This window comes from Oreochromis niloticus, linkage group LG11 (genome assembly GCF_001858045.2).
Source record: "Oreochromis niloticus isolate F11D_XX linkage group LG11, O_niloticus_UMD_NMBU, whole genome shotgun sequence".
NCBI classification, from domain to species: Eukaryota; Metazoa; Chordata; class Actinopteri; order Cichliformes; family Cichlidae; genus Oreochromis; species Oreochromis niloticus.
The window spans coordinates 13497851-13525746 of record NC_031976.2 but is presented as its reverse complement, the minus strand read 5'-3'; the positions used below and the strand labels follow the sequence as shown (position 1 = coordinate 13525746).

Genomic DNA, 27896 nt, shown 5'->3' with positions numbered 1-27896 from the left:
AAGTGTGCCTTCAAATATATGACAAAACATGCTGTCACTTAAGCTTTCTTTTCTTTTTTTTTTCTTTTTTGGCTTAATTAGTTCAGCTAACAAGACAAACGTAATCCTTCAGACCGAGTTATTCATAAAATTCTATTTGTGTACCCACTGATCTCATTTGACTGCCATTTTTCTAGCTCATAAAGTACAGATAGCGGGCTGCGAGTAAGTACGAAATGTCTGAAATCTTTGCTTTTACGAGAGCCCCACTATGAGTTGTTTACCACAGTGAGTCAACAATGCAACAAGGCGTAGTCGCCTAGCAGAAGGGTGTTTCAGCCTCTTCTCGCCTCCATTCCCTAAACCACGCTGATATTTGGCCTTAATTCCAGGTAGGAGAAGTGAGGCTGTAAGCAGGTGAGAGCCAACATGCCACTGAGTGAAAATGGGAGCTCCAACGGTGATCTGACTGCCAACTGGAGTCTTCCCATAAAACCTCATTGCAGAAAAAACAAAAAAGAATCATCATATCATGCCTCACACTGAAGTTAGTAAAGCTTCTATCGCAGCAGAGGGAAGAGTTCAGCACTTTACAATGGAGACTGTGTCTACAGCAGTTAGGGGTGTTTACATCTCAGACCCCCTCCCTGCTAACCCAGCTCCTTACGGTACAGTAGCTCACCGTTGATAAGTTGAGTGATTTCTCAGGGGCTGTGTAAAACCTGGGCCCAGCCAGAGAGACACATTTCCTCTGGCTGATGAGAGTCGAGAGGCCTCAGTGTTAGGGCGTGGGAGGTGCACTGCTCTTGGGGAAGATCAAGTGTGCTCCTGCCGACTCCAAATCACGGGCTCCCCAACTGCTTGGGAGGAACGCTTTTTCTTCATGGCCGGTGTTAAATCACTGCTGCCGCGGTGAGGTCATCTGCTAGTCTTCTTTCTTTAATTGAGCTCGCTAACACACGGCTGTAATGCGTGCGGACGGGGGAGTGAGACGCCGGGTTGAGCTGCCTTCCGATCCTATTTATTTTAGCTCAGGGCTCATTTGAGGGGTTTTGGATAGGGCTGGGCCTTGGAGCAGCAGATGCCTTGGCAGTATGCTGTTACCACCGCACACTTACCAGGACTCCAAGAGTTTACCACAGATGCTTGCACAGACGTTAGGTGATGTAAACGGCAGCACGCTGAGGTTTTCAAGGGGCTGCCTCACTGTCCTTGGTCAATCAATACACATTCCTGTGCGTCCCTAATGCAGCTATAATCGCAGGCTGAATACATTTGGCCAGCGGGTCTTAGGAAGACTGAGCTTGCTAAAGTGACAGAGGATGGAGTAGCGGGGAAGAGAAACAAGGTTACTTGGATGAGCACTGCCACGTCGGTTGGTGTAAAAGGACCCGTTTGGCAACCGTAGTAGAAAACTCAAAATAAAGCTATCGTTTTACTTTATTCAATTAATGCCCACGTGAACGCTTCTGCTGCTGCAATTATTGAAAGCAACAAGAAAGGATTCAGCTTACATTTCCAGACAGTCCAGATTTGTATAAATTCAAAGAGGAAAAAGTCTAAAAGATTTATTTATTTTTGTTGCTTTTTTAGAGGAAAGAGAAAGTTTCAAATCAGTTTATAGAGCTGATAAGGGGCAGACATCCCTCCTGTGTCTGTATTGTCTGTTTATGAGATAACGACTAACGGGACTCATCAAGACTGACAGATATGCTGACAACTGCTTTTCAACTCAATTACAGTTCCACAGCAAAACTCCCCAGGTCCCCTCATGCCTATCACCCCTGTACTCCCAGAGCTGTTGAGTGAATGCGTATGAGCTCATACACACACATGCAACAACATTAGTTTACTGAACAAAAGGTGCACAGGAAGGGTGATATTCCTGAGTTCAATGCGGTGGCGCCTCCCTCCCCTCTCCACCACCTCTCGTAGTTTGCAGGCAGATTTTAACAGGTCAAACTGGCTGGATGCCAGGGATGTGCTCTATGGATGTATATCATAACAGCAAGCAGAGCTTCTGCTAACACAGATAACAGGTTGCTGCCCTTAGAGACACAACGTGCGATGGACACAGGAGGCAATAAACCCAACCATATGGTCTCTTGGGTGTGACTGGTTTCATTGCTAGAGGGAGACTGGTGACCCCACAGTCTCCCCTGATGACGACAGCTGCATGGTGCGGACTCCGTGGGGAAATGACGGGAAAACAAAGCCTCTGCCTCCTGCCTCCCAGCATCCCTCCCAGATATTTGGGGGTGGCGATGAGGAGGGGGTGGGCCGGCTCAGGAAACCCCTACCCATTGTTTTGCTTCCTTCATTAGTCGTTGTGTCAACAGTTTGGATCGCTACGCGTGTGCCACTGTTTTTGTTCAGCTGCACCCCAGCTGACCCCAGTGCTGTGATGTTTTGACAGATTGTTTCAAAATCCCATCAAGGCAATTTACCGTTTGAAAGTCAAGCTGCCATTCGGACAACATAAGCTGGCCGGCACATTAAAACCAAAAGCAAATAAATCTGCTGGGCCTAAAATTAAACAAATCTGACGTAAATGTGCTGCCAGAATTTTTTTCAGGAAATACTCTGAGGTGCAGTAGGGCGCGGCCGTGCGTGAGGGCTTGCAGATAAGAAAAAGGTGTTAAATTAATGTGATGTGTTGCGCAAACAGCCAATTTTGGCACGGACAGTGATCTCATAAAGAGAAACTTATAACTTTATTTAGTTATTATTCTGGATAATGTGCATACACGGCAGGAACTCACCGTCATCTAGGTACATCTGGTCCAGTTCCTGGGGCTCCTGCTTGACGGTGATGGCCATCGAAGGGGGGCTGGCATCCTCGGGTAGCAAGCTTGGTGACCTCCCTCCAGCTTGGGCTGAGCCAGCTGCCGCCTGTGCCTGAGTGGGGCTGTAGGCTTGAACGAATGGGCTCTCCGCAGGCCCACCTGGAGTGGAAGGGTGGGACGCTGGGGAAGATGAGGGGCTGCTGTTGGTATAGATAGGGTGGTAGTTATGGCGTCCTGGGCTGTTGAGATGGTTGGGGCTACCCTGGGAGTGGAGCAACCCTATAGAAGAGTTGTGATCTGGCGAAGGTGGGTGGGCGAGATTAGGGTGACCAGGGTTGTCCTGAATAGGGGGTGCTACCATGGGTCCCGGTGGTGCTGCTGCGTGGGTGGGGCTGTTGGGGAGGCACTTGCTGAATGCCACAGGAGACAGGTCATGAAGGGTGGGGCTTGAACTGGGGGGTGACGATGGCATGGCAGCATGGCGAGGTGGGCACGAAGGGTAGCCCCCAACCAGGCAGGCTTCAGGGTCGGCCACAGGCATGATGGGAGCGAGTCTTGGCTGGCTGTAGTAGGGAGTGGAATGCATGGAGAGCCCCACGGTACCCAGAGAATCATATTCATCGTGGGGTTCTGTCTTTATGATCGGCACTGATGGGGGAAAGTAGAAAGAAAGAAAGAAAGGAGAGGTTATAAAACGTGCAGGGAATCCACGTGGCGCAGTGAGCGTATGACTGAGGCTGAGTAAAGCATCGAGCAGGCAGAACTGCGCCTGTGATACCCTTTATAATCCAAACAAACAACCACCAGTGGATCTGGGCTCAGCGTCAACTTGGCAGAGTCCTCTAACAGAGAAATCCTTACGCCTCCTCTTTTGCCACCCATCTTTACCACACCGTGAAAAAAAGCAAAAGAATAGGGAGGAAAGAAAAATGGATGAGTCATCAGTGTGGAAAGCCACAGCTGGCTCTAATAATGAATAGGACCTATTTTCTTTGGACTCTCCTCCAGCTCTGATATCCAATAAAAGTACTTTAAAGCAGTGGAGTGCTGCTGCTGTTGCTGCTGCTGCTGCTCAGGACCCCCAGGTTTCCTCCACACTCCAGAAGTAATTGTTTCTCTCAGGACCAAAAAGATAGTGGTGGGGGGGGGGCGGGGGAGTGAAAAAAAGGAGATGATTTGATTTTGATTAGGCTGCCTGAGCTGCTTAAGAGGTTGCAGAGCTGTGCCTGTGGTTTCAGGAGCTTCAGACCTCGGCTAATGCAGGAGAGTGCAGTGACCCCATTTGATCATCCTGCCTGCTCTCTTCTAACTTCTAATCCAGTGCAGACTGTCTGCGTTGTTTCCTGATTACTTCTGACTGACAGGTATCACATACTTCCTCTTCACTGTCAAGAAAGGTTTTCTATTAATTGAAAATTTCAATCACAATCCGAAGCCTTCATAAACAGCGGCGTGTTTATGGACCGGGTTGAGTGACGGAGAGGGATCCATATTAACAAGCTCACTGCTGAGTTATTATATAAGTACATATGCACAGGCTGTGCCAGCACAAAAGTAATAGGCCCGTGTTAAGATACCCAAATGCACAGCAAAGGCTTCTGAGTCACAATGGACATACTGTTTATTCTTAGCAATTGTTAAAATGTGTTAATGGGTGTGGTGACTGTTTGGTGCCAGCCATTAAAAGTTTTTGGCTAAACTTACTTCGTAGTGACATTTCCTTAAAGCTGTCAATATGAATAAGATGTCTGTGTGTATGATTTTTTGTACATAATAGAACCTTTCACTGACAGAAAAAAGGCAAATTGTCCCTTAATGTGTCAAAAAAAAAAAAGACATCTAGGTATGTGAGAGTTCTGAAAAGGCACCAAACGCATATGTAGCCTCCGGGGTGCCGAGCTACGGAGCAGACACGCGGCAGGGAACACATTTACGTCAGCCTTGTCTGCTTTCAGAGCCCAGAGACCAGGCTTGGTGTCTGGGGCAGCACGGTAAGGCGAGTCCCATGATGCACAGGCCTCCTCTCCGTGGCCTGGGGAATAACAAGTGAGTCACATGCTCACATAACATCCACAGTTACTTCCCTCCAGATTGTCTTTGTCTCCTGTGCCTTTTTCTCTGGTGTGAATGGACAGAAGTGTGCCAAGGAGCCGAGGGTGTGATATCAGAGTGGAAATGTCATAAAATGAGACCATTTTCATATTTTAGCTTGGGGTCAGGATCTGCATTGCTGCCTCTAATTTGAAACACATTTAACCTTCTGCCTTATGAAATCAGTCACAAAAAAAAGTCCCGTTAAATATTTAAAGAACATCGAGCTTAACGGATCCTGAAAACTGATAATATTGTTTCAAATGTCTACTTGCAGAAGTTAAATGAAAAAAATAATTACAATATATGCAAGCTGCATACGTCCAGAATAATTTATTGCATGTACAGAAGCCTTTCACCAAAGATTGCTGTCATTATTTAAGTATCTGAGCACATGTGAAATATACAGCAATTGCAACCTCGCTGTCTTCTATTCTTGGACTATGACATTGACAAGCTGCCAGAAAAAGTGTTTTTACAGCTTTGTCTTTTTATCCTATTAGACATTTTTATGAAATTGTGTCATAATTAGTGTATAAAGTCTGGCGTTATAGCCCAACATGTGTTTTGTACGCTCACCGCGACCTTGACCTTTTCAAACCAAGTTCTAATCAGGTTGTCCTTGAATCCACATTTGGGCCTGGTGCAACGCCCTTCCTCATTTCGCATTCAGCGTAATGGGGCAGCTGTTTGACTTATGTAGGAAAAGGTTGTTCTTTAAGAGTAAAGGAAATTCTAAGCATTGTTTTTTAGATTAAGCAAAACCTCTATCTGCCTTTTCTCCAAAGTTGCAAACATTTTCTCCAAAATTCATACTCCTCCCTCCTCGATTTATAAACAGACGTGTTTCCAGCTTGGTCCATCTCTGTGTCTCCTTTCCACTTTATATGAGAACTGAGAAAACAGATTCACCAGGCCCATCGCAACTTCAGCTGGCTTCTATTTCCTCCCAACCTGTGGGTTACAGCCCACAGACTGTTGATGCTCCGCACATGGTTTTCTCTCCATTTCTGGCAGTTTTCCCTTCTGTCTGCTTGTATTGAACTGATCAGGAATGATCTAGGTATTTTACTGAGCACTTGTTTCCTCTGAAGGGAATAGGGACAGTGATGTGTGTCTGTATCTGTGTATTTCATTAAAAAGAGCAAGCAGGGCTTATGTGAGCTTTATAAAAAACTTTCTAAAGAAGAGCATCTGTACTTCTGGGCAAATTCAAGGGGTATTTTAGGATGCAATAGGTTCTAACACTCTTTTCCACTGGTAAAATATGATATTATTACGCCACTGTGAAAAACGTTTTAAGAAATTCTGGACACACCTCATACTATCGGCACGAATCTCCAGTGACATTTAACATGGAGCAGGTGGTAGTTCATTAACTCAAAGGTACCTCGTGCACTGTGTCCCACTGTGTAGGCAATCTGGACACACAGCATACCGTGGGCTTTGGTATACTGTAGGTTAGTGTAAAAACACCCAAAGCTGCAGACCTGACAGAAACAGTTCAGTCATTGTCCAGATTTTTTTTTTTTTTTAGAAAAACATGACTGTGCAAATATTTACAACAAAAGATCAATGTGTGGTTCATTAACTTTTCCTGTATGTGTCACAGAACATGTTTCTGGCTCTACCCTCTCCAGCTCCAACCACAGACTGATGCAGTGTTGGTGGGGGAGAGTAGGCAGCCATTTGTGTTAAGAATAGAACTTGATATTACAGAGGAATCTCCAAACGGCCTGTAAAAATAAAGGGGTTCCGAGAAGTTCTTCGCCCGAGCTTTGGTCACTGCCAGCATTTTTTAGCGTTTGTTGTTTAATGTGGTTGGTGAAAACTGTTTCTTATTTGAAGAGCAACACGTCACATCTCTACACACGCAAGAATTATTGGACGGGAGCTCGGAAAAGGGAAGCTCATTCTGGGAACCAGACGACAGTTGTTCTGCATGTACATCTCATCATCACAGACAGGCACTTAGGCTTCAACCGCAAATGCTGCTGATGGTATATTTAAACAATAGCAGTCTTCTTGACTCATCGGCTAAATGCACCTATACCTCATAATCAGTTCATCCCGAGGAAGAAACATTTTTTCCATAACTGGTATAACTCTGTTTTTCTATAGATTCTGAAAATTAACTTTTATTTTTTTCTATAAAGGGTAAAGGTCAAGTTCTTGTATTCACTTGGACACAGGTGGGGATTGCTTTGTGTATATCATAGACTGCATATAAAAGATAACTATAGTCACCCCGCAAACCCTTAACTTTAAAAATACAGCCATCATCTTTTGTTCTCTTCTTTTGAAGTAAAACATGACTATATTTGGACTAGCGGTTCGGCTGCTAAATTATCAATTAATACTATGAAGTTTGGTTATCAAGGCGTCTCCTGAGATACCTTCTAACTACAAACATATAAATAAAATACTGGAATTTTACTCACCAAAACTGGAACGCAGACTTCTTAGATATGTCGTTGATGCAATTGTGTGCACAGAAAGTCATATGAGTGACACCACAAACAGGACAGAGAGGTCCAGTTTAACCTAGCAGACAGCTAACAGTCCAGCTAGCGGTAGCCAAATGTCACTCACAGTTGTCCCAAATAATGCAACTTTAAGCCTTAACATAATTTGATGCATAAAATGTAAATAGTCAGAAATGAGGAATTACACATACAGACCAAAACAATTTTTGCACTATTTCTGCAAAAATTTAAATCTGTGGGTATTACAGACCCATGTGGTTGCGGCAGATGAGCCTGGTTCTGCCAGAGGTTTCTTCCTGTTAAAAGAGACTTTTTCCGTCCCACTGTCGCCAAAGTGCATGCTTATAGGGGGTCATATGATTGCTGGGTTTCTCTCTGTATGTATTATTGTAGGGTCTACCTTACAATATAAAGCGCCTTGAGGCAACTGTTGGGACTATGACTGTGTTGTGTTGTGATTTGGCGCTGTATAAATATACTGAATTGACCTGAACTGAATTATTATCTTCCTTAACAGCCAGCCCAAAGGAACTGCAGTATTTGGCACTTCCTCTAGCAGTTTCCTGCTTTATATACACAATTCACCTCTTCCTTACTTACACAGAGCACGTTCATTTTTTTGCAATATAGTAGCGTGGCAATGTCTCAAAATTCCGCAGCACCCATCTATTGCTATCTTTCCACTGCATCTGACGGGCCTAATATAAACTTTTTAATTAACAATAGAGGCAGTGAACATACAGATCACTGCCTCTATTGTCCCCCTCCCCACCACCACCACACACACACACACACACACACACACACCCTCCGGATGTGTTTTGTTCTTCAAATGCAGGTATCAATGTTTAGCCGCAGTATTGCCAACCACATATGCATTAGTGTGAAAGAATAACAAGATGGTCACATGACCTGAATGGAAAATAAAGGTGGTTTTCACTAGCATCTGGGTCCCAGAGAGTGTTTGCTTCATCCTTCCGCTGTTTTAAACAAGTCGGGCTATTTTAAGGTTTTGGTTTGCTTTTTATAGATGAACAGACAGCAGAGTGTGAAAGAAATGTTCTTTCTAAACAACGTCAGAGACCACAACTGTGCTTGAAGTGGGACATAGGGCCGGAAGAGTCTTTTCATACGAGCGAGCAAAAAAAAGGAGAAGTAAAAAAAAGTGTCGACAGCAATGTGTGTCTATGCGTGTGTGTGGGTGTCCTCCTCCGCAGCCCACCCCGAGTACATGGCCGCAGTGTCGGTTGTTTCACTCACTGTTGACACACACACACTGAAACCCTCAAAAGCAAACAGCTTCACTAGGGTTTCCTCATTCTCTGCTGCAGTATTGAAACTGTGAAACTATTGCAGTCATCATCACTGTGCAGCCTGTTTGTGATCATTAGAACAATTTTAATATTGTGGTCAAAAAAATAAAACCAAAACTTTTACCAGGTCGATCACAACTATGTTCTGCTTCACCTGCTATCTCCCAACAGAGTCTCTGTTTTTCATATGATCAGCTGTACTTTTTTTAATGCGTATGCTGTATCTGAAAATAGAACTCAAAAAGCTTGTCGTGGTCGCTTTGGCTGTAACACTTGTAAGTTAATTAAACTTCTTTGAGAAGACATGGGCCCCGCTTGTGTGGTCCACGTTGTACTTGCGGTTTATTTGGCAGCAAAGGAAAGAACACAACAAGCCATCTTTTAATTAGAGCTGCGTGCACGCTCAGAGAACTGACTTTGAGATGCGCCGTGGATGTTGAAAAGGCTTTGCATCTCCTTTTCTCTCTGTCTCCTATATGAAACAGATGAGCAGCTATATATGGCCACAGTTTGTCTTGTCCCACACTTGTCCGGTTACCCACAATGCACTTGTTCATCATATTATCAGCCATCTCCAAATAGGGCTGTGCTCTATTTGTTCTCAGAGCCTCATCCAAAATCCTGATCACTTATCTCCCGAGGCCATAAATGCATCTGCTGATAATCTAAATGTCACATCTTATTAACAGCTCTGGTCTTTAAACACATTGCTTGCCTGCTATCCCAGAAGCATTAGACCCATTAGGCTCTGATCAATGAAAACAAGATACCACTGTTTTGATCTAATGGATTTCGCTGGTTATCACAAGGGGAATGCGTGCCTTGTAAAAGCACGGTTGCTGGTTAGAATTCCAAAACCGGCTCGAGCAAATGAGCTGCAGCATTTGCTAAGTCTGCCTTCAGCAACTACTGTTTAAAGAGGCAGAAGAGTTCTCCGGTGTCTTGAAAAGCTCTTAACTGTTTCGGTGCCGCTTCTCAGCAGACCAACAAGGACTTACTATGGCACCATATTTGGAAAGCTGCGGCTTGAAAGAGCAAACCGGCGCAATAAAATAATGGTATTCTCGTGGGATGCTCGATACTGAAGATGATATTTCACCTGTGCCTACTGTGAAGAGCAAATAGCTCGCAATGTAATTTCGAGGCTGAACTCTTTAACTCTTAACAATACATTCTTCAAATTCCAACGTGAAAGCCGTCTATAAACACTGAGGCCAGGGGCTTGTGATAAACACACACACACACACTGGGTTTTCAGGTTGCTACATGAATGATATGGCAAAGCAATGGCTGGCTGCGTGTGTATGTGAATGTTTTTTTGTCAATTCATAAGTGTGCTGGAAGAGAATGTGTGGGGCCGGGTGTGAAAGTCAGGTCGCTGGGAGATTGACTCCTCTACATCAACAGTGCTCGGAGGCTCTGTCACTCAGTAGGTGCACCTCATGGCTGGGGAACGTGCTGTCACTGCAGAATAAACACACTTCACACCTCCTGCTCTCGCTCAGAGGCTTCAGCCAAGTGCTGCCACTTACAACATCAAAAACATTCACAAAAAAAAAAAAGGGCTACAAATTTCATGTAGCACTTTAACGGCTGAGGTAAAATAGGGCGAATGGCTGTCAAGGTGTGAAAAGGAACATAGTTGCAATAAAGAACGCAAAGCGTGCAGCTTGTGTAAAGCATAGGAGTGTTGCAGTGTCATTGGTAATAGAAAGGGTATTACCATTTGGAGGAAGGTAGGTGAAGCGCTGGGACTGGCTCCTCTTCCTCTTGCCGTTGCAGACATAGAAGTTAACCTGCACCGGGCTGGATATTCTCTGGTTCCTGTACGGTGGGATCTCCACAACAAGAGCGTTCTAAAACAGAAATATGATATGATAATAAAAACTCAGGTTCCCTCTTAAATAACCAACTTCTTTTTAGTACTTGTCCACCAAGCTTTGTAGTTTAAACCTTTCATTTCTTGCTTTGTCTCAAAGTTAGGCTGAGGCGTTTTTTCATCTTTGGAAAGCTTGGGATCACCGCGATATTTTCGAAGGAAGTTCTGCAAATTCAAAAGACTGGAAAGACTGCACAGCATGGGTTTATAATGACTGTACACCCGGGGGAATTAAGAGGTTAATCAACAGCTATGTTTGTTTTGCAGTTGGCCAGTATTCAGGATACTGTTTCCAAGAGGCTGGACTGGGAGCAGGTCTAAATGAGCACGTCTGGACTGTGTAGATGCAGCACGAGAGCTCAAGAGGTTGGTCCGGTGCCTGTGTTTGTCTCTGAGGAAAACCCAGGAGCTTTAGCGTCGTCCCTGTACTGCACGAGAGGAGGGAGGCAGCCAGCTTATTTGTTTGTACAGCCGTGCCTTCGCTGGCTTGCCTGCTCGCCTCATCTGCATCGCTACACCACAGCAAGTCTGGATGGATATGAACTTGCAAATATATTGAGAACACTGCAAAAAAATGATCCCAGGGCAGCTGTGACTCTCCTCAGGATCTAAACAGGCTCAGAGTGAGGCATTTTTTTGACAGAGAGCAGGTTTCTGTTGGTCATCGCCGCACTTGAAGGAAGGTGGGAGGGACGGGTTGGTGGGGGGAAGTCGGAGGTGAGCTCAGCACCAGTCTACCCTCCAGATAATGACAAAGAAAAACATGCAGGTGGCAGACTTTAGGGTGTTAAGTGTGTGCGCGCAGCTTCCCCTCGCCTCCCAACCCCGTCAAAGTTAGCACACTCTGGATGGCAATAAAAACACAGTCGAGCAGGCAGTCAGACTGGAGCACTTTACAGTAGTCTAGTCACAGCTGGCATAAGAAGAGGGCCTGTTCTCGCTCGCTGTCTCTAAGTAATTGTTTATTAGATTTACAAACACACTGTAAGATTTGTGTTTTATCAATGCTGACTGCTAATTTTCCAGCATCCGGGACTCTAGCCATCACGCATCAGCCGGCCCTGCGGAGCAATTAGACACCACACTCCATATTTGTCCTACTGATGCAACCGAGTCATTTACCCGAGCGAAACAGCAGCGGCAAGCCAACGACAAACATCCCGACCTGCAGACTTTAGTTGGGGATAGTTAACTACGTGCGAGTGTAAATCACCTCAGTTAGTTTACAGTGAGTTGACACAGCTGATGAAAAGAATCGGCATTTCAAAACATACTGTCATCCTGCACAAGCAAACAGGTTCTGCTCTTGACTCTGTCCACAGTAAAAAGCAGGCCTAATGAACCTTGATGAAATCTTAATTAAGTCCAGAGCTCAGGCAGCTCCCTTTGACACATACAAAAACATTTGCCTCATTCCCTCTGTTGACGATTCCCTTTTCGCTTGCTTTTACATTAACGGTCCGACTGAGCGTCAGTTAAACGAGTACACTGGTTTATTTTCTCATTGCCGCCCTCATGAAAGGCAGCAGGTGTGGCGCGATTCGCACTTGGCTGCACGGTCTCAACGTAGATGAGGTGTTTGAGCCCAATTCAGCACACCTCACTGTGAACTAAACGTCTGGCTATGCTGGAGGGTTGTGTGTGTGTGTGTGTGTGTGTGTGTGTGTGTGTGTGTGTGTGTGTGTGTGTGAGTGTGTGTAACCCATACGTGTGTATCTTCACGGATTAGATGCAAAAACAACATGACAGCCTGCGTCTAATTACTTCCAAGAGGCTAAGGAGATTTTGTGAAAATTCCATTCAGGATTGCATCGGCTAAACATCATTGTCTATGTTGCAATTTGTAATAACTTAGCAAAGGTTACATCATTACAGGGGACAGATGAGGAAGAGACAGAGAGAGGAAAAGGAGAAAAAGTCTCACGGGAAGGTGGGACTGACGACGGCACGAGCATTTCAAATAAATCATGCTGGTAAGGTGCACTCACTGATTTGATGGAGTCCTTGTCAACTTTGGCTTCCGTCTCCCAAAGATGATGCCCATCTGTTTTGCAAAAAGACAAATGCATTATTTAGTGGAGGTCCTTACAAACTGCATCAACATATAGATGAGATGGACCTCAACTTGAATGTGGCTACAGACTTTTAGATTTTGGGAAAAAAATCATCAAAGTTTCGACAGAAATTCAATAAGAAAGACAGAAATTCTGTTCTCTTGAGGTTCTTGTTGATATGTGCTGTTTTGGATCTATTTTATTTCATCAGTTTCATTTTCACACTGTCAAAGTCACCTCATTCAAACGTTTTTGTTACTATTCTTTCCTATAATAGACCTGCTCCTGTTGTCTCTAGTGTTTTTTCACTCCCCCTTTCAGGCTGTCTGTCACGCACCCTCCTCTTTGACAACTCTAAAATTAGAAACACCCTGTGTCACAGTGATGCTGAAAAGCTAGGTTATGCATGCATTACTTCTAGGCTGGACTATTCTAATTAATTATTATCAGGCTGTCCTAAAAGCTCCCAGAATAGCCTTCAGTTGATCCAGAACTCTGACTGGGACTAAAAAGAGTTCTGGACCACATATTTCTCCCATGTTGACTCCCCGTTAAGCCCAGAATTGAATTTAAAATTCTACTTATGACATGCAAGTTCTTGAATAATAAGGGAACATAAACAGAGCGCTTGGTTGCTGTGTTGGGGTTTCTTTCTAGTACTGTATAGTCTTTACGTTATAATATAAAGCATCATGAGACAATTGAAACTCGACCTGATCCAGGTTGTTCAGGACATCCATTCCAAAATCTCCATCGATCATCTGCTTATTCTACTCTAGCTACACCAGTTTCAATGCACCAGAGGAAGTCTGCCTGTATTTTGACTCTATGAAGTTGCTTCTAGTCGAATTTAATTATGAACTAAATATTTCCCTCTTCTTTCAAATGAGCTCCTTAGTGAATTGATAATTTATTAACTTTCATTTCTCAAAAACAAATTCAACACTTTTTGCAGCTCCAATGTAAGAATGTGTTGCTTATCTAAGTCTGAAGTGAAGACTTTAAGGTTTTGGACCAAAGCACAAAAAAAGTGAAGCCGCTTTGATTTGGTATAGCCACGAGCCGGGTTGTGTTTGTTCTCTGACGTTCGACAAGGAATGCTTCCTCTCTTTACTTCGTCTGTCTCTGTGAAGTTCTGCACTATTTCTGTCCCGACGTTAAATCCTTGATTAGATTTTTTTTTCTTTTTCTATTTTGCTCCCCCTATTTCTTCTCCTCTCTTCCCCGCCCTTCTTCTCTTCTTGTTGTGGTGAGGTTTCCCCTCGCTGCCTCGCAATAAAAGGCCTGTGTGCTGCTGCAGCTGTTGGGAGCCTGCAGAAGCTCAGTTCACATTCTTTGCGTTCTCTTTGTGATTTCACGCCGCACCTTTGTGAACAGACGCTCTGGGCTCTGTTACGGCAATCAACACCAACCACACTGCGATTTTTCTCCCCTTTTTTTTTTTTTCAGCAGAAGCAATGAGTCATTACTGCTGTCATGAATGACAGTGACACAGAACAGCTTTTGTTTCAGTGGCACACCAGATGACGCAACTGTATGGATGGGTAGTGTGATGCTACTATATGTTAACAGGCGCAAGTAGGAGTTTGCAGATTAAACAGACAACTCGAGTTGCAGCATCAGACGCAGGAAGCCATCAGATAAGATAATCAGAGACAGTTTCCACATAAACGACAGCAAAAGCCCAGCAGCTCTGGAAGATGTAAAACCCTTGTTTTTTTTCCCAAAGCATTATGTTTTTCACATCATGCAGAGAGTGAGAGAATAAAGGATTCCAGTCACGGCTGGCTTATTATTGGTGAGATGTGGTAGTGGGGGCGGGTGGTCAGCTTTATTATTCAGAGAGTGAACATCAGTAGATATATCTTTCCAAAATGGCCATATTAAAACATGGGGGGAAGAGAAAAACAGACGGTGCAGAGATCAGATAAGGGGTTTTTTTTGTATTTGAACAGGGTGGAAATAAGAGTTGCATATGGAGAAATGTACCTCACTGCAATGGAGATGAAGTGCACGACTTGGGGAATAGCAATAGCCAGGGGGCATGGTGTGTGATCCCGTGCATGTGGCAGATGATTGAGGTGCATGAAAGAATGAGGCAAAGGTAATGCAGTGTAGTTGTTCAGAGTATGGAAGGGCAATTAGAGCAAGCACAGGCTCAGGGAAGGTCAGAGAAAAGGGGAGAGACAGAGGCAGACAGAGATGAGCGTTCCTCATGTTACGTCTAGGGGAACCAAGAGGGAATCTCACCCGCCTCCGCTCTGGGAGACACTCCAAGAGGGAAACCTTACACTCCGACGTCAACCCCAGCCTCCACTAGTAAACATGTTTTTCAAACTTTTCTCTCTGCCTCCCTCTTGATCTTTTTGTTTTTGTCTCACCTTTGGTAGCTCTAAATCAGTTTGTTCTGTCAAACGTTTTTCAAATCACACTGCATCGTATGTAGCAAAGCTAAGAGTTTGATGGAATTGGGATGGGGCCACCTGTGGCATGCCGTACGGGTGATAACCACAGGACTTTCCATTCTCTCCATCTTCCCTGCAACATCTGCAAAACGCTTCTGTTCCTGACAACACCTCCTCTTTCAAGCAAAGTCCACCCACGCGTAATGCATGCACACCGATGCACACATATGCACACATGCAACCACAGCATCCTTTACCTTTGTTCTGGCCTTCAACTTGAATTATAACAGGGGAAGCACAAAAACAATAAGTGGCATATAAGAGCTGTGTCTGGAGAGCTCTTGGTACGGCATAATCCTGCCTTGGTCAAACAAAGAAGTGAATGAACACATGCATGCACGTGGACAAATGGAAGCATGCTTATTTTTAGACTTTGTGCTCAAATGTTAACCAGGCAGCTTTTCTATATATGACTCACTCTTGCAAATCTGGTCCACAAAGACTAGCACCGCACAACCAGGACAACATGTTCATTCATCAGGCAAGTAGACAGCACGTAGGGTGAGGCCTCTTCGAGTCATTTCTTCTTCAGTTCCTGACAACAAACAATATTGTGTACCTGCCTGGTGACAACCTGGCAACAGAGGTGCTGTTATAATAAACCTCATAAAGTCCAACCCCTTCATTTGTTTTATTTCTAGTATTATACACTAAAGTCCTTCTTTGGTTACTACCTCCCCAAGTTAAGAACCCTAGATAGCTGAGTAACAGTGTATCTGACCTCCCAATGAACTCACAGGTTTTAGCATTTGAGCGTTTTTTTTTCTTTTTTTAAATGTAACTTTTTTTTTATAACGACAGCCAGAGGTGATTTTTTTTCCTTCCAAAAAGCATTGTGTAGTGCAAAACAGCTTCCACTGACCAAGTTCACTTCAGGATTTTTGAGAATGGAAACTATGAATCACACGCTTAAATGCGGAGGTTGTCTTGTGAAACAACCCAGACATATTCTGCAGCTACGTTTCTTTTCCAGAGAAGATTATTTTAGAGTATTTATATCTCTTTCCTGTTTACCTATGTCAAGTTTATTTTCCATTTTATTGCGTCTCCATTGCCACCTTGAATGAAAATGCTTCAGCAATTTTATGCACATTTTTCACGGCATTCGCCTTGTTGCCCAATGAGGCGCAAAGCCAAAAAAGCCCAAAAGGGATTCCACCATGACTGATCCCAGCTGCGTTTCCCGTCTGGAGCGACTGGATTCTGCCAATCTAAGACCTGGTGAAATTGGAGAAATGTGGGTCTGCTTCAGATCGAGGGGCTTCCGTATAAATTATGACTTGACAGTAGATTTATGATGGGTTTATAGCCAGGAAGTGAGTTATTCTCGGTGTATAACAGGGAAAGCGTGAGCCGACGTGACCTGGGGTCGTAGCCTGAGGAGGATGGTGGTCAGCGGAGTGAAATTTTATGCTTCTTTTAAAGAGTCCAGCTGTGTGGCGCTGAGTTTGAAAATGATCTGAAGACTCAGAATGATGGCGGGAGGATCATCTGCACTTGTACATTTGGATAGTATTTGTAGAGTGGATAGCATTAGAAAGACATCAAAGCTTGCTGCTCTTAATGGTGTGTTGCATGTTATTTCACAGCCTAGCGAGAGTCACAGCGAGACCCGCACTTAGAAACTGAGCGAATGGTGAAAAAGAATGCAGGTAGATGATCATTTGATATATCAGAGCAGGGTCGCTCCAACAGCTTGCAGCCAAATCGGTCATAAAGACCCATGTAGTGAGCCACATTTCATTAAGGTATATCACTATTCTAATCAACTGGAGGGATATTAAGATGTATCCCTGACAAAAATGGCCATCTTTCCACAGTTCGAGAGACTGTTCTGGCACTTACATGTTCAAACATGTGTGGAGGCCACAGGACAATGTAAACATTTTTCTGCTATCACACAACTGGTTCCTTTGATGTATAGATGTCCCCAAAGCCACTGCACAAATATAGCTTTAAACTGCGGCTAAGAAACAAACTTCCATTTCACACATTCCTCATGATTCTCTTCTAGCAAGGTGCTTGAGAGCTTAAGTCATTCTAGCAGTGATAAATAATTACTGATTTTGAAATTGAGGGCAGTATACCATCCTAATGAGACAGTAGGATCCCAAATCTCATGCCTGAAGCAGGGGTGGAGGTTGGTCTTATCGTGCCAAAGTGCCAGAACTATGAGCCAGTATGAGCCATGAAGGTTATCCTAGCCTGAAGCCAAAGGACAGTCTAGACATACTGCTACAAGTACAATACATCGACCAGTTTGTCTGGTGTTTAAACTTGCCCAGGGTGGAAGAGTTCAGCCAAGTATAAACAGTGTATGAATGAACTCTTAGCAGTTCAGATCGTAGCCTTTTTCAAACTATGAAGGTATGAATATCCAAACATTTCAGTCCGATGCTGAGGAGCTTTTACACATGAGGAATATTAGCCTGAGCTTACTGTAGTAGATCATGTTGTCCTAAAGTTACAGATTATGCTAGAGCTAAGAAGCCTCTCTCCAGCCTGAGGCAGAGGTAGAGAGGACCAGACTTCTCCCTGCTGCAGACCAGGCTGCATGGTGCTGCTGAGCTCCAGGCAACGCTCCAGTCCTACCAGATGTAAAAACTATCCGGCTCACCAGGGAATTCCCTTACCTCCCCTCTGAGTCAGAGTGTAGGCTTTCCCCAGCTTGCTCTCTCTCCCTCTCTCTCTCTGTTTGTCTGTCTGTGCCTCTATTTTCCCTGCCTTTAGCACTCATTCCATCCATGGAAAGCAGGGCAAGCCAGAACACACATTGCAATAGGTGCGCCAGGTATGTCTTCCTAATCCAATGCCAAAAGAGCGGTTTGGGTATACCAAAAACACAGACACAAAACGCAATACTAATAACAGAAAACTGAAGCAAAGTCAACAATGCAAAAAAGATGGAAAGTTTCACAAATGCCCATATTGTGGTTCTGGGAAAGGCAATACTCTGTGCTGAGCAGAGAGCAAAAATGACATAGATTGTTATTATTATTATTATCAACAGAATTACTCTTGAAAGGAGTTTTTAAACTGCAACAGAAGACGAGCACCTATGTTCCTACAGTCTGAATATCTTGCATTATCTGATGGAGCAAAAGCATACATACAAAAGTCACATGAACAAAGAAAACCTTTCGCTGGGGCGTGTGGAAAGTGATCTGTGGTCTTCGAGTCCACTTTGCACCATAACATCTGATCATTTCTATACGCCAATATCTCAAGAGTTCTACGGAAGCCCCGCCCATTTCTGCACCTCCTATTCCTCTCCCCCCTCTCAACAGTCTAAGGGGTCTTGTCTTTTCCGATTCACCCCTTCTACAGGGAATCCTTTGTGGATGACTCACTGCAAACACTTCCTACTGAACAACGCAAACAGGCCCGCAGGCTAGCAGCCGCAGCGGGTACACAACAACAAACACACACACACGTACTGTACACACGTGAATGCACCGGTTTGCATCAGTTATCCTGTGGGTGATGAAGTGGAGCAGTGGGGATGGACATGGCATCTAAAAAGTAGAAGTAATTATTTTTCAAGGTGCATTAAGGTTTCCCGCAGTGGCAACAGCTATGAGCTCTGCTCATTTGATACTGCGGATGTCTCACGGGGGGACAGACAGACAATCAAAACAACAGAGAAGGAGAGGAAGGTTAAAGTCGACAAACAGAGCGGTGCTATGATTTAAGAGTACATGTGGGTCCGATTTATGTATTTAAGCTCTTGTACGAAACAATCATTTGCTCTTAGATGCATTACTGTGTATTCACGGCATGATATTTTGCTCCTTGTACAGAAGATAATGCCAGTGGCCACATGTGTCAGTGGTTTTCTAAAGACTACTGGATGTCTGTGTGTCTCTGGTGTCCTCATTTAACCACAAACTGCAAACAGCAAATCTCTCAAATGTTGATGGCATCCACTAACAGAGCTCTGTAATTAATTGATATCTGTCTTTGTTGCGTTGGTGTTTCAGACAATTCAAAAACATCTGCGTGTATGCCAAAAACAGCTACAGCCTGCACAAAAAAAACACAACAAATGGAAACAGTTAGAGAAGTAGATGTATTTATGATTTATAGCTCATTTGTGCTAATAGGCTTTTGTGCTCTGTGTGATCTGCCCCCTCACTCCACTTGGAGGATTTTGACTGTATACAATTATTCACACAAGTTGGATTGGTACTCCTAAAGCAGCCTGTTGCTCCTTAGGATTTGTGGAATTTTCTTGAAGGTGTTTATTGGAGTCAATTTTGGAAAGTGAGCAGCCGTCCTGACCTCTGATGGCAGCAACAGTAATAGCTGTCACCACTGAGGCAAAATCAGTGATTGGTGTTGTGCCACACAAAGGCCTTGGCTGTACATACGCATGACTGTGTAAGCACATGTCTGCGAGTGGTAATTATTGCGGCGCGATGCTCTGTATTTCATGGATGCATTTAGTCATGAACTTTTCCAGAGGAAAATAAAACCAAAGTTATAGAATAATTCTGTAATATAATTATAATTTTATTGGTTTCTTTTTTCCTCATCCCAGTTTGGCCCTTCTAAATCAACAATCGGAGAAATCCTGAAGTCTAAAACTTCACGAAACAGCAGGATTCTCTGATTAAAATGCCAAAGGACAATCTTTTGCAGTATATTTAGGACATAAGTACTTTTCCGTGCTCATAGTTGCTCGTACATAGTTGCCATTAGTGAGTGATGTGTGTGTTCCTGCGTGTGCACGTGTGTTTAGGGTGCGTAAGTCTTTCTGTAATGGGCTTTTTGACTTAGGAGACCCTGGAAATGGTGGGTCATTAAAGTTCACATAAAAGCAGACTAAGTAGTAGACAGACAACCTCGCTTTCGATCTCTCTCTCTCTCTTTCTCCCTTCTGGACACCACAGAGACGGAAAACAAACCACCGAGATGTCAATGGCAGCCACGAGCCCGGAGATCCCGCTAGCGTAGAGCTCCGCAGCTCCTAATGTCTTTAGCGGGTATCGGGGATAGAGGTGAGAAAAAATGAGGGATGAGGGAGAACAGAGAAAAAGAAGGAAGCGGAATATCAAGGTAAAGAGAGTGAGGAAAGAACAGAAATACTACCAAGAAGGCAAAAGGTGTCCATGTATGGGCTTTCCTCTTCAAGGGATCCCCCACACCCCTCCATGACTAACTAAAACCAGGAGAAGGGATACCCCAAATTACCGAGTTCATCCACCTCTCCTTAACCCGTTGCTGCTTCCTCCTTAAGCCCTTAGGTCCTTAAGAGTAGACCATTCAAACAAGCTGGGGGCAAGTAGGGAGAGATCCATGCAGTGAAGGGTAACAAAATCTTCCTTCCTTCCAATTTTGAGACTGAATTTTACTTTTATAACCTTTTTGAGGAAAATAAGTAAATAAATGATTCACTTTTTATTTCTGCGTTCACTGACCACTTGCTAATTTTTACAGCAGAAGTGTGAAGTGTTTTGGAAAGTGTGGATTAAGTGCGATAATCTTCAGCAATTTTGAAATTCATGGTTAATGAACTGGATGACACAATTATCTCACTCTCACAACTTTGTTTATGTTGCTCCCTTGTCTTACTGTAAGTGTTGCTCAGCAGCAGCAGCGGCAGCAGTCACATCGTGCTTCAGCTGACTTCAGAGCTACTACTGCACTTGACCTTTGCCTTGATTTATTGGGTGCAATCAAGGAAATGATCACAATCATTATTCAAACTGAAAACCTGATCACTAGTGTTTCTACTTTCACTCCCACCCACCCACCCACACAGGGGAGAAACATATGGCGAAAAAGTTTAGACCAAAAAAAAGAAAAAGAAAAAGAAAGAAATGGTTTCCGACAGCCGGCCAGGGTGAGCGTCTGGCAGAACAGGGCGGAAGAAAGAGTGACGGAAAACAAGCGAGTGAAAGGGTTAACCATCGAAAGCAGGGGGAGTCAGGGAGGTACGGATAGCGAGGGAAAGAGGGAAAGTGAGAGAAAGAGACGTTGCACATGCCCTGGTTGTGATTCATTCCTTAACTTGTGGCGAGCGCCGCTGAACAGGCAATGGAAACTTCAGCAAATGTAAATACGCTTTGGTTAAAAATATAGTGGCCTAATGCACACCACATGTGGCTCGCTGGCAAGTCTTGCTCTATTTTGACGGGAGGAGAGACTAAGAAAATGCGACTGACGAAGAGCGGGGAGAAAGAAAAGAAAGGGGCATTAAAAAGGGAAATTGAAATGCGGTAAACATGGCCCGGTGACTTCAGCTTACCCTGGGCCTTCTCCACGAATACCACCTTGGACTCGGGCAGGAAGTTGAGTCCGTTTAGAAGTATCATTTTGCCTCCTGTGGCAGGGCAACTGTCCATACTTTGCTTCTCGACCAAGGGAAGCTCTTGAGCCGAACGCTGGGCTGTTGAAAGAGACACACAAACACAGGTTTCAAAATGGTGCGCAAGATTCCACTAACACACCGCCTGATCCCCAGCTACCCCGGGAAGCACAAGCCCAGCTCACAGCCAGTAAAACAGCAGTTCTTGGTTAGGAAAACAGGCTTATCAACTTTATTATGATGATTTCATGACCCCCTAGCTAAGAGGTTTGCAGCCAACAGCTGCTCTTTAAATGACATCGAAAAAAAGGCGCACAAATGATCAAAACAATATTTTCATGGTTGTTATGGCCAACCACCTGCCTCTACTTTGCATGAAGTGATGCCAGCAAGTCACCTCTGACCTGTAGAATTTGGTCACCACATTCACAGCCGTATAGATATACAGTATCACCTTGCATCTGTGGATCTTATTTATAAATCTGAGCTTTAAATAACTTTACACCTCACATTTAAATATGATGCACCAACTCAGATTAACCTCCACTTTGGACCATAAACCATAACGCAAGCTCTGTCTCACAAGCTGAGTTTAACTGGCTTCCTTGGGCGCAAATAACATCACACCCCTCATACACAAATGAATGACAAAGAGAACAGAGGTTTCTTTCAATGTGCTCACTCAACCGTGCCAAAAAGTGGGGCTGGCAAACGACCTTTGTGAAACCTGCGCTAATGGGGTAGTGTTACCAAAATAACTTGTGCATTCAGTCGTAAAATGTGAATTTAAGACAGATAGCACGTGTGTTTGGCATCGTGCACAATGCATCTATTGCTTTGGCAAATACCTTTGATCAAATAAAGCTTATTGGGTGCAGATGCACTGAATTTGCTCCAGTAGGCAATAAAATAGTAGCTCATTTTATTGGACTACAACAATAGATGCCACCTGAGTGCAAAGCCAAGAGAAAAGACATGCCAGGTTTCGTGTTTAATTCTGTGCGTGTGTTTGCCTCTGTGTGTGTGTGTGTGTGTGTGTGTGTGTGTGTGTGTGTGTGTGTAAGACTTACAGCATTCAATGGGGTTTGAAGCGGCCTGTAGGGACACGGTCCTGCCATTGGGTTGGTTGATGTGCACGCGAAACACCAGCCTCACACGTGTGTTTTTACGTCCGATGTCCGTTTCCCCTTTGCGAAGCTCAATGTCTGAATTACGCAGCTTCAGGATTCCCGCACAATCAATTCTAGAACAGAGGAAAGCACACGCGCAATTGAAGACTATATCCCCGAGACAACATGACACAGGAAAAGGTGACGGAAAGGTGAAGTTCACTGTTTACTTTTTCCAAGCCAGAACCATTTCTATTACAGCATTTCAAGAAAGCACCAATTTCTTTCTCTTCTGCTTCACACCCTGAGTCACACAGGGTAGCTTTCTACGGGATGCAAAAGCATGGAAAAGTGCGACCAAGGGTTGAAACAGGAGCCTATCTGATTTACTCTTGGCTGTGAAATCAAAAATAGCTGCTACGCATCGGGACCAGCAGTGAAGTCCCCACTGGTGTTACAGATCATGCACTGGAAGTTTATCGGAGCATGACCGCGTCATTATTAATCCAGCATGTCATCAAAGGAAAAGTTGGACATTAATGAGTTTGCATCACGGTTTTAAATGGCCAGAGTGGTCCAAGTATTCAGAGAAATGTGGACTGAGCGCACCATGGCTTACCAGTATCACACAAGGTCCCATCGCCAGTTACAGTCACCGTTCTGTAGGAGTACACCGAGCCTGCCTTGTCCGTTCACACCATTCACTTCATGCGTTTTGGGTTTAAAACCGCTATTAATCATTGCCACATGTGCTAATAGCCCCCTTTTTTAAGCTGTCTCTCTTTATTTATTTCATTTCACAATTTGGGAGGTAAAGGTGTAGAGTTTCTTTCCCTTTTCTTAGTGGAAAAAGGGCATTCATTCGCAGGCATGGCCTTTCATAAATTTACATAAAACTAGTGTGGCTGGTAAAAAGTGAGAGAATACAGATGGGATATGGTTTGGCATTTAAATTATTTTACATGGTAGCTTTTTGGGAGCGATTCCTGGAACATGGTAAATGTCAGGTTTTATACCAATCCATTTTTCCCTTGACTTTGGTTTGTACAATTCAAAGAAAAGAAAAATAACAGGCATGCTGACTACCCGCTGCTTATCAGCACTGAAAAACGAGCAACATAAAGGATTGGTGTTTTGGTGTTCTAACTATCTTGCACTTTAACATAACATATGATGAAATTTTGGCACTATCGGAAACTTAGGATGACCATCTCACTGTCTGACGTATGTCTGCTGACCAACCTATGGAAATCTAGATGAAATGATCGACCGACACTGAGGAAAAAGAAGAAAACAAACCCAAACATATTAGATAGAGTTAAAATATGTTAAACCAAATCTTTTGGCTTTTAAACAAACCCTTGTGGCAGTAGAAACCTTGTTTCTATGAAAAATCCTGCAGTGGTTGCAGATAGCACGGTAAGAAAGAGCGGAGGGACTGCAGATATTAGTCATAGCCTACAATTCCACAGGGATTATCAACATACAAACTTGATGTTTTCCCAAATTTACTAGACCCACATCTGTAACTTGCAATAAACTCATAACATTGCTATAAACTTTTGCACAGTTTCTGCCAGAATTCAGTATGCCTTGAGGAGCTTAAACCATTCTTCTAAAAGACATTTCCCAAATTAGGAAAAATCTTTGGAAAAAAAGAAAATTTCCTGTAGGTGTTCAAATAGGTCAAGATGTAGTGACGGCAAAAAGCTGTAGCATACGACCTAAATCAATTTCAAGCTCATCAAACTATTCAGTGAGCCCTTATCTACCAGGGATCGGGGACGTTAAACGCACCACTTTCATCAGGAGAGAAACGCGGCATTATAGAATTAAAGGCGATCACTCAAATGAACCATTCCCTTTTAGCAGACAAGATGACCAATGACCCCCACAGCATGAGAAAACCACCACAGATCCACTCAGCGTACAGGTCAAGGTTTCACAGCTTTCCACTAATATGCCACCAGTCTGTGGTTTTAAACAAGAGCAAGATGATGGGCATAATAAAGTTACTCTAGTCATAACTGTCATCCTCTCATGAATGCTTTCTCACTTATTAGGTTATAGTAGTTAGAATCTGCAGAGGTGGTTGGTGTGCTTGAAGATAAAACATCCTAGAAGCGGAAAGGAAAAAAAACCCAGATTGAAGCTTTCTGAAAGTTTGACTGCAGTTCTTGAGTGTCTGCATCCCACACAAATGATAGCTGGCGTGTGCACAGCGAGATGGATTCTGCATTATCAAGGCAACTTTTTAACAGCTTGGTGGAGAGAGACAGTTAAAGACGTTTCTCCATCTTTCACTGTTTAGATAGTCAGGAAGAAATACAAAACTCCTCTTCTTGTGCGCTGACGATAAAAAGAGAAAAAAAAAACTTCCTCTTGAACGTTTGGTTTGGTATAAAATCATAGCCTAGGGGACACATTAAGCAAAACAGGCCAACAGTACGCTTTAATATGTTACAATATAAAGGATATTGAGGTATTATTGGAAATGATACTGTAATGTAATACAAATGTTAAAATCATCTACGCTTCGCCAAAGAGGGCCACTGTCCGGTCAGGAAGCTCTCATGTCCCATAAATCTTCATGATCCCCAACATTTATACAAACATGAAACTGTGTCGTAGAGATGCATCACCTATATGCTTTTCATTTAAAAACATATATGCACTTAAAGTCTAAATGGTGAAGAATAAACAGTAAGAGGTAATTGCCTTATGTAACCTGTGCTAAGATACAGTGGCTTTACCCATAACACACAGCTTTGGGCCTCAGTCCAATAAATTCACTGCTGCCTAGTCTAAACGGAGCCCCAGGACAGGAGCTACTGCCTGGATACACTGCAGAGCACAGCCGCTGGCTTACTACAAGTCTAGAGGGAGGATGACAGAGCCTGGGCCTGACTTTTCAGCCCTAGAAAACTGATGCTCTGCTCCTTAAGATGGAGCAAGTTTACATTTAAAACTACATCAAAAACATAGATTTTTTTAATGCTATGAATAAACAGGTGATTACTTTTTTGTTTCATCAGCGCTTCTTCTATGCTGAGTTAAGCTGTGAATTTGGTCCACCTGCAGCACGTCCCCAGAATTTTAGACAGTGGTCTCCGTTTTTATGTTAATCAGTACAGATGGTAGAAGTTACCTGCAGTAAACTGTTTAAACTTGCCTTGCTCGTATCAGCCAGCAGCTCGGTGACAAAGACTTAATCTTGGTCTCCACTGTAAGTCCTAATCACTAAAGCCGGTCTCGTTTATTTTGACTTGACTCTAAAACACGTTTTACGCTATTTTGGGTTTGAAACTTTTGATCAGATGTGATGAAAGCATATTTGGAATTCATCATCATCATGCCACCATGCTAAAGCAAACAACTTTCTATTATTTACCAATGTTAGATGGCCTGTCTTTTCCCCTTCAGTGTCAGGATTAGTTGATCATCCATCTTTTTTCTTTTTTCTTTAACAGCCTCCAGACTTTCTCTAGAAATCCTGTGTTGCCCCAGAGCCTCATGTACTTAGTAGGCAAGTACAGCAAAACTTTGTCCTTGAGTCTGAACATTAAGGCCAGACACTTATGACACTTTTTGTCATTTAAAAAAAGCTATATGTTCTTTATCTCTTGGCTACACTGTGATATGTGATATGTGACACATCAAATTATGTATATCCAGTTTAATTTCATTAAAAGAAACCATTTTATGAACCTTTTTCAGTGTAAAACGACTAAAATATAAGATGACTGGCCTAATTTAAAGTTTACAGAGGAGCTCTACGAGGTGTATCCAATCTGCCTTGTGTAGTCAGTTTCATTCATTAAAGTGAAAGACTACTGTTGCGCCAGCTGCTTCACGAATGACACTGACATAGCTCTGTTCCAGAAGTTTCTGTTTGGTAATGGTGCAGCAGACAGCCACTGCTGTCCAGCGAATGACGATGTTGATTTTTCAGAAGACTTTCTGACCCATTAGAAAAACACAGGTGTGCATAAAGTGGCTTCCATGATGGTTGGATCCATTTTGTTGGGTTTTATTTTTTTCATTGTGCACACCAGCCAGCTGGTCAAGGAACAATTGATAATACAAAACTAACAATACAAAATAAATTTCTAATTTTAAAATTGCTTATTTTAGTAGTCATCAGTTGACGTTGCTAAATTGGTATCAGAATAGGCAGTTATGGACTTTCTTAATACAAACAGGCCAATAAAGTTATTGTTTGCTTTGGGTACCGCAGGCTACATGAATGTGACTAATTGCCCTCCAAGCCCAAATCATTCTTTTCACAGACTTGTTAGTTCAGTTGGGATGTTCTAATTTGCCTCGTATATTTGTCTCGGTGGAATATGCTGACCAAGCCAAGTGTAATGGGACCACATTATTCTGGTGGATCACGGCACTCCAAGTGCAAGCCTCAAACTGGCCATATCCACACTGGGCCGAATTAAAGCACCCATGAACTCGGCGCTTGCTTTTTTCTTTAACATTTGTGCATCTCTTGGGGTAAAAGCATGGAACTCAAATTTGAAGGCCTGTTTTGAAGTGAAAGCTCAAGAATATTTATCATTAAGCATTCTCATCCTATAGAGATATAACAAAGAGAAAGGTGCAGAAAGAAAAAGATTGTGCACATTTCTGCTTGTGTTTTGAAGTTAATGGAAGAAAGCGTGGATAGCACTCACATAGCTCTCATGTTATTCTCAGGCAGCAGAGGGATCTCCAGAATTTTGGTGTTGGATTGCATGACTTCATGGCTGGCGGTGGAGACGGTTTTGCCCGTGATGCGGTGGACCTGGTAGAAGGCATGTGGTCGCAGGAGGCGGTCGTCTGCGGTCCCTATGAACAGCTGCAGGGTGAGCGGCTCGCTTTCCATGTAGCCATAAAGCTGGCAAGAGAACAAAGAGACCCAGGTAAGAGGCAACATCAGGTTTTAAGACCTCCATCTCAGGCAACCCCTCATTTGGGAAATCGAGACTGGACGCACATTAGCAACTGTTAAAGGAACCTTTATTGATAGCTTTGACAAGGCAGAAGAGCTGTGAACATGAGCTCTTTTTCATTGTTTGTTTTTTCTGGTTGGATTGGAGGCTCTCTCTCAATGGTCTGCTGTTCTTTTCTGAGATCTTTTCTCCATTCCTTTAGGAAGAGAAATCAAAAGATTTTTTAATGTTTCTGGGTGTTTGAGCAGGAAACACAGAGACAAAGACTGATAAAAGTTTCAAGGCTGATACTTAAGGAGATGACTGGGAAAAGGTTTCCAGTATAAAGGTGGGCATCAAATGGATGAGATCAAAACTCAAACTCTTACTTAAACGGTTCAAAATAAAAAAATAAACAGTACAAATCAATGGTTTTTCTGTAACGATTATCAACACAGAGTTAGCTATTAAACTTATTAAAACTTTACGCCTGAATGCTCATGGA

General features: G+C 43.4%; 1 protein-coding gene across 2 annotated transcripts in view; it reads right to left on the bottom strand.

Moving 5' to 3' along the window:
• Positions 1–27896, bottom strand: part of LOC100703522 (nuclear factor of activated T-cells, cytoplasmic 1) — a 60041-nt gene that overhangs the window by 16780 nt on the left and 15365 nt on the right. For both annotated transcript variants that reach the window (XM_003443641.5, XM_005450666.4), the window contains exons 4-9: positions 27155–27357; positions 22434–22606; positions 21304–21444; positions 12523–12578; positions 10379–10511; positions 2742–3413 (exon numbers count right to left, since the gene is read on the bottom strand). In XM_003443641.5, coding sequence (XP_003443689.2) covers positions 2742–3413; positions 10379–10511; positions 12523–12578; positions 21304–21444; positions 22434–22606; positions 27155–27357 — 1378 coding nt within the window. The remainder of the gene's footprint in view (positions 1–2741; positions 3414–10378; positions 10512–12522; positions 12579–21303; positions 21445–22433; positions 22607–27154; positions 27358–27896) is intronic.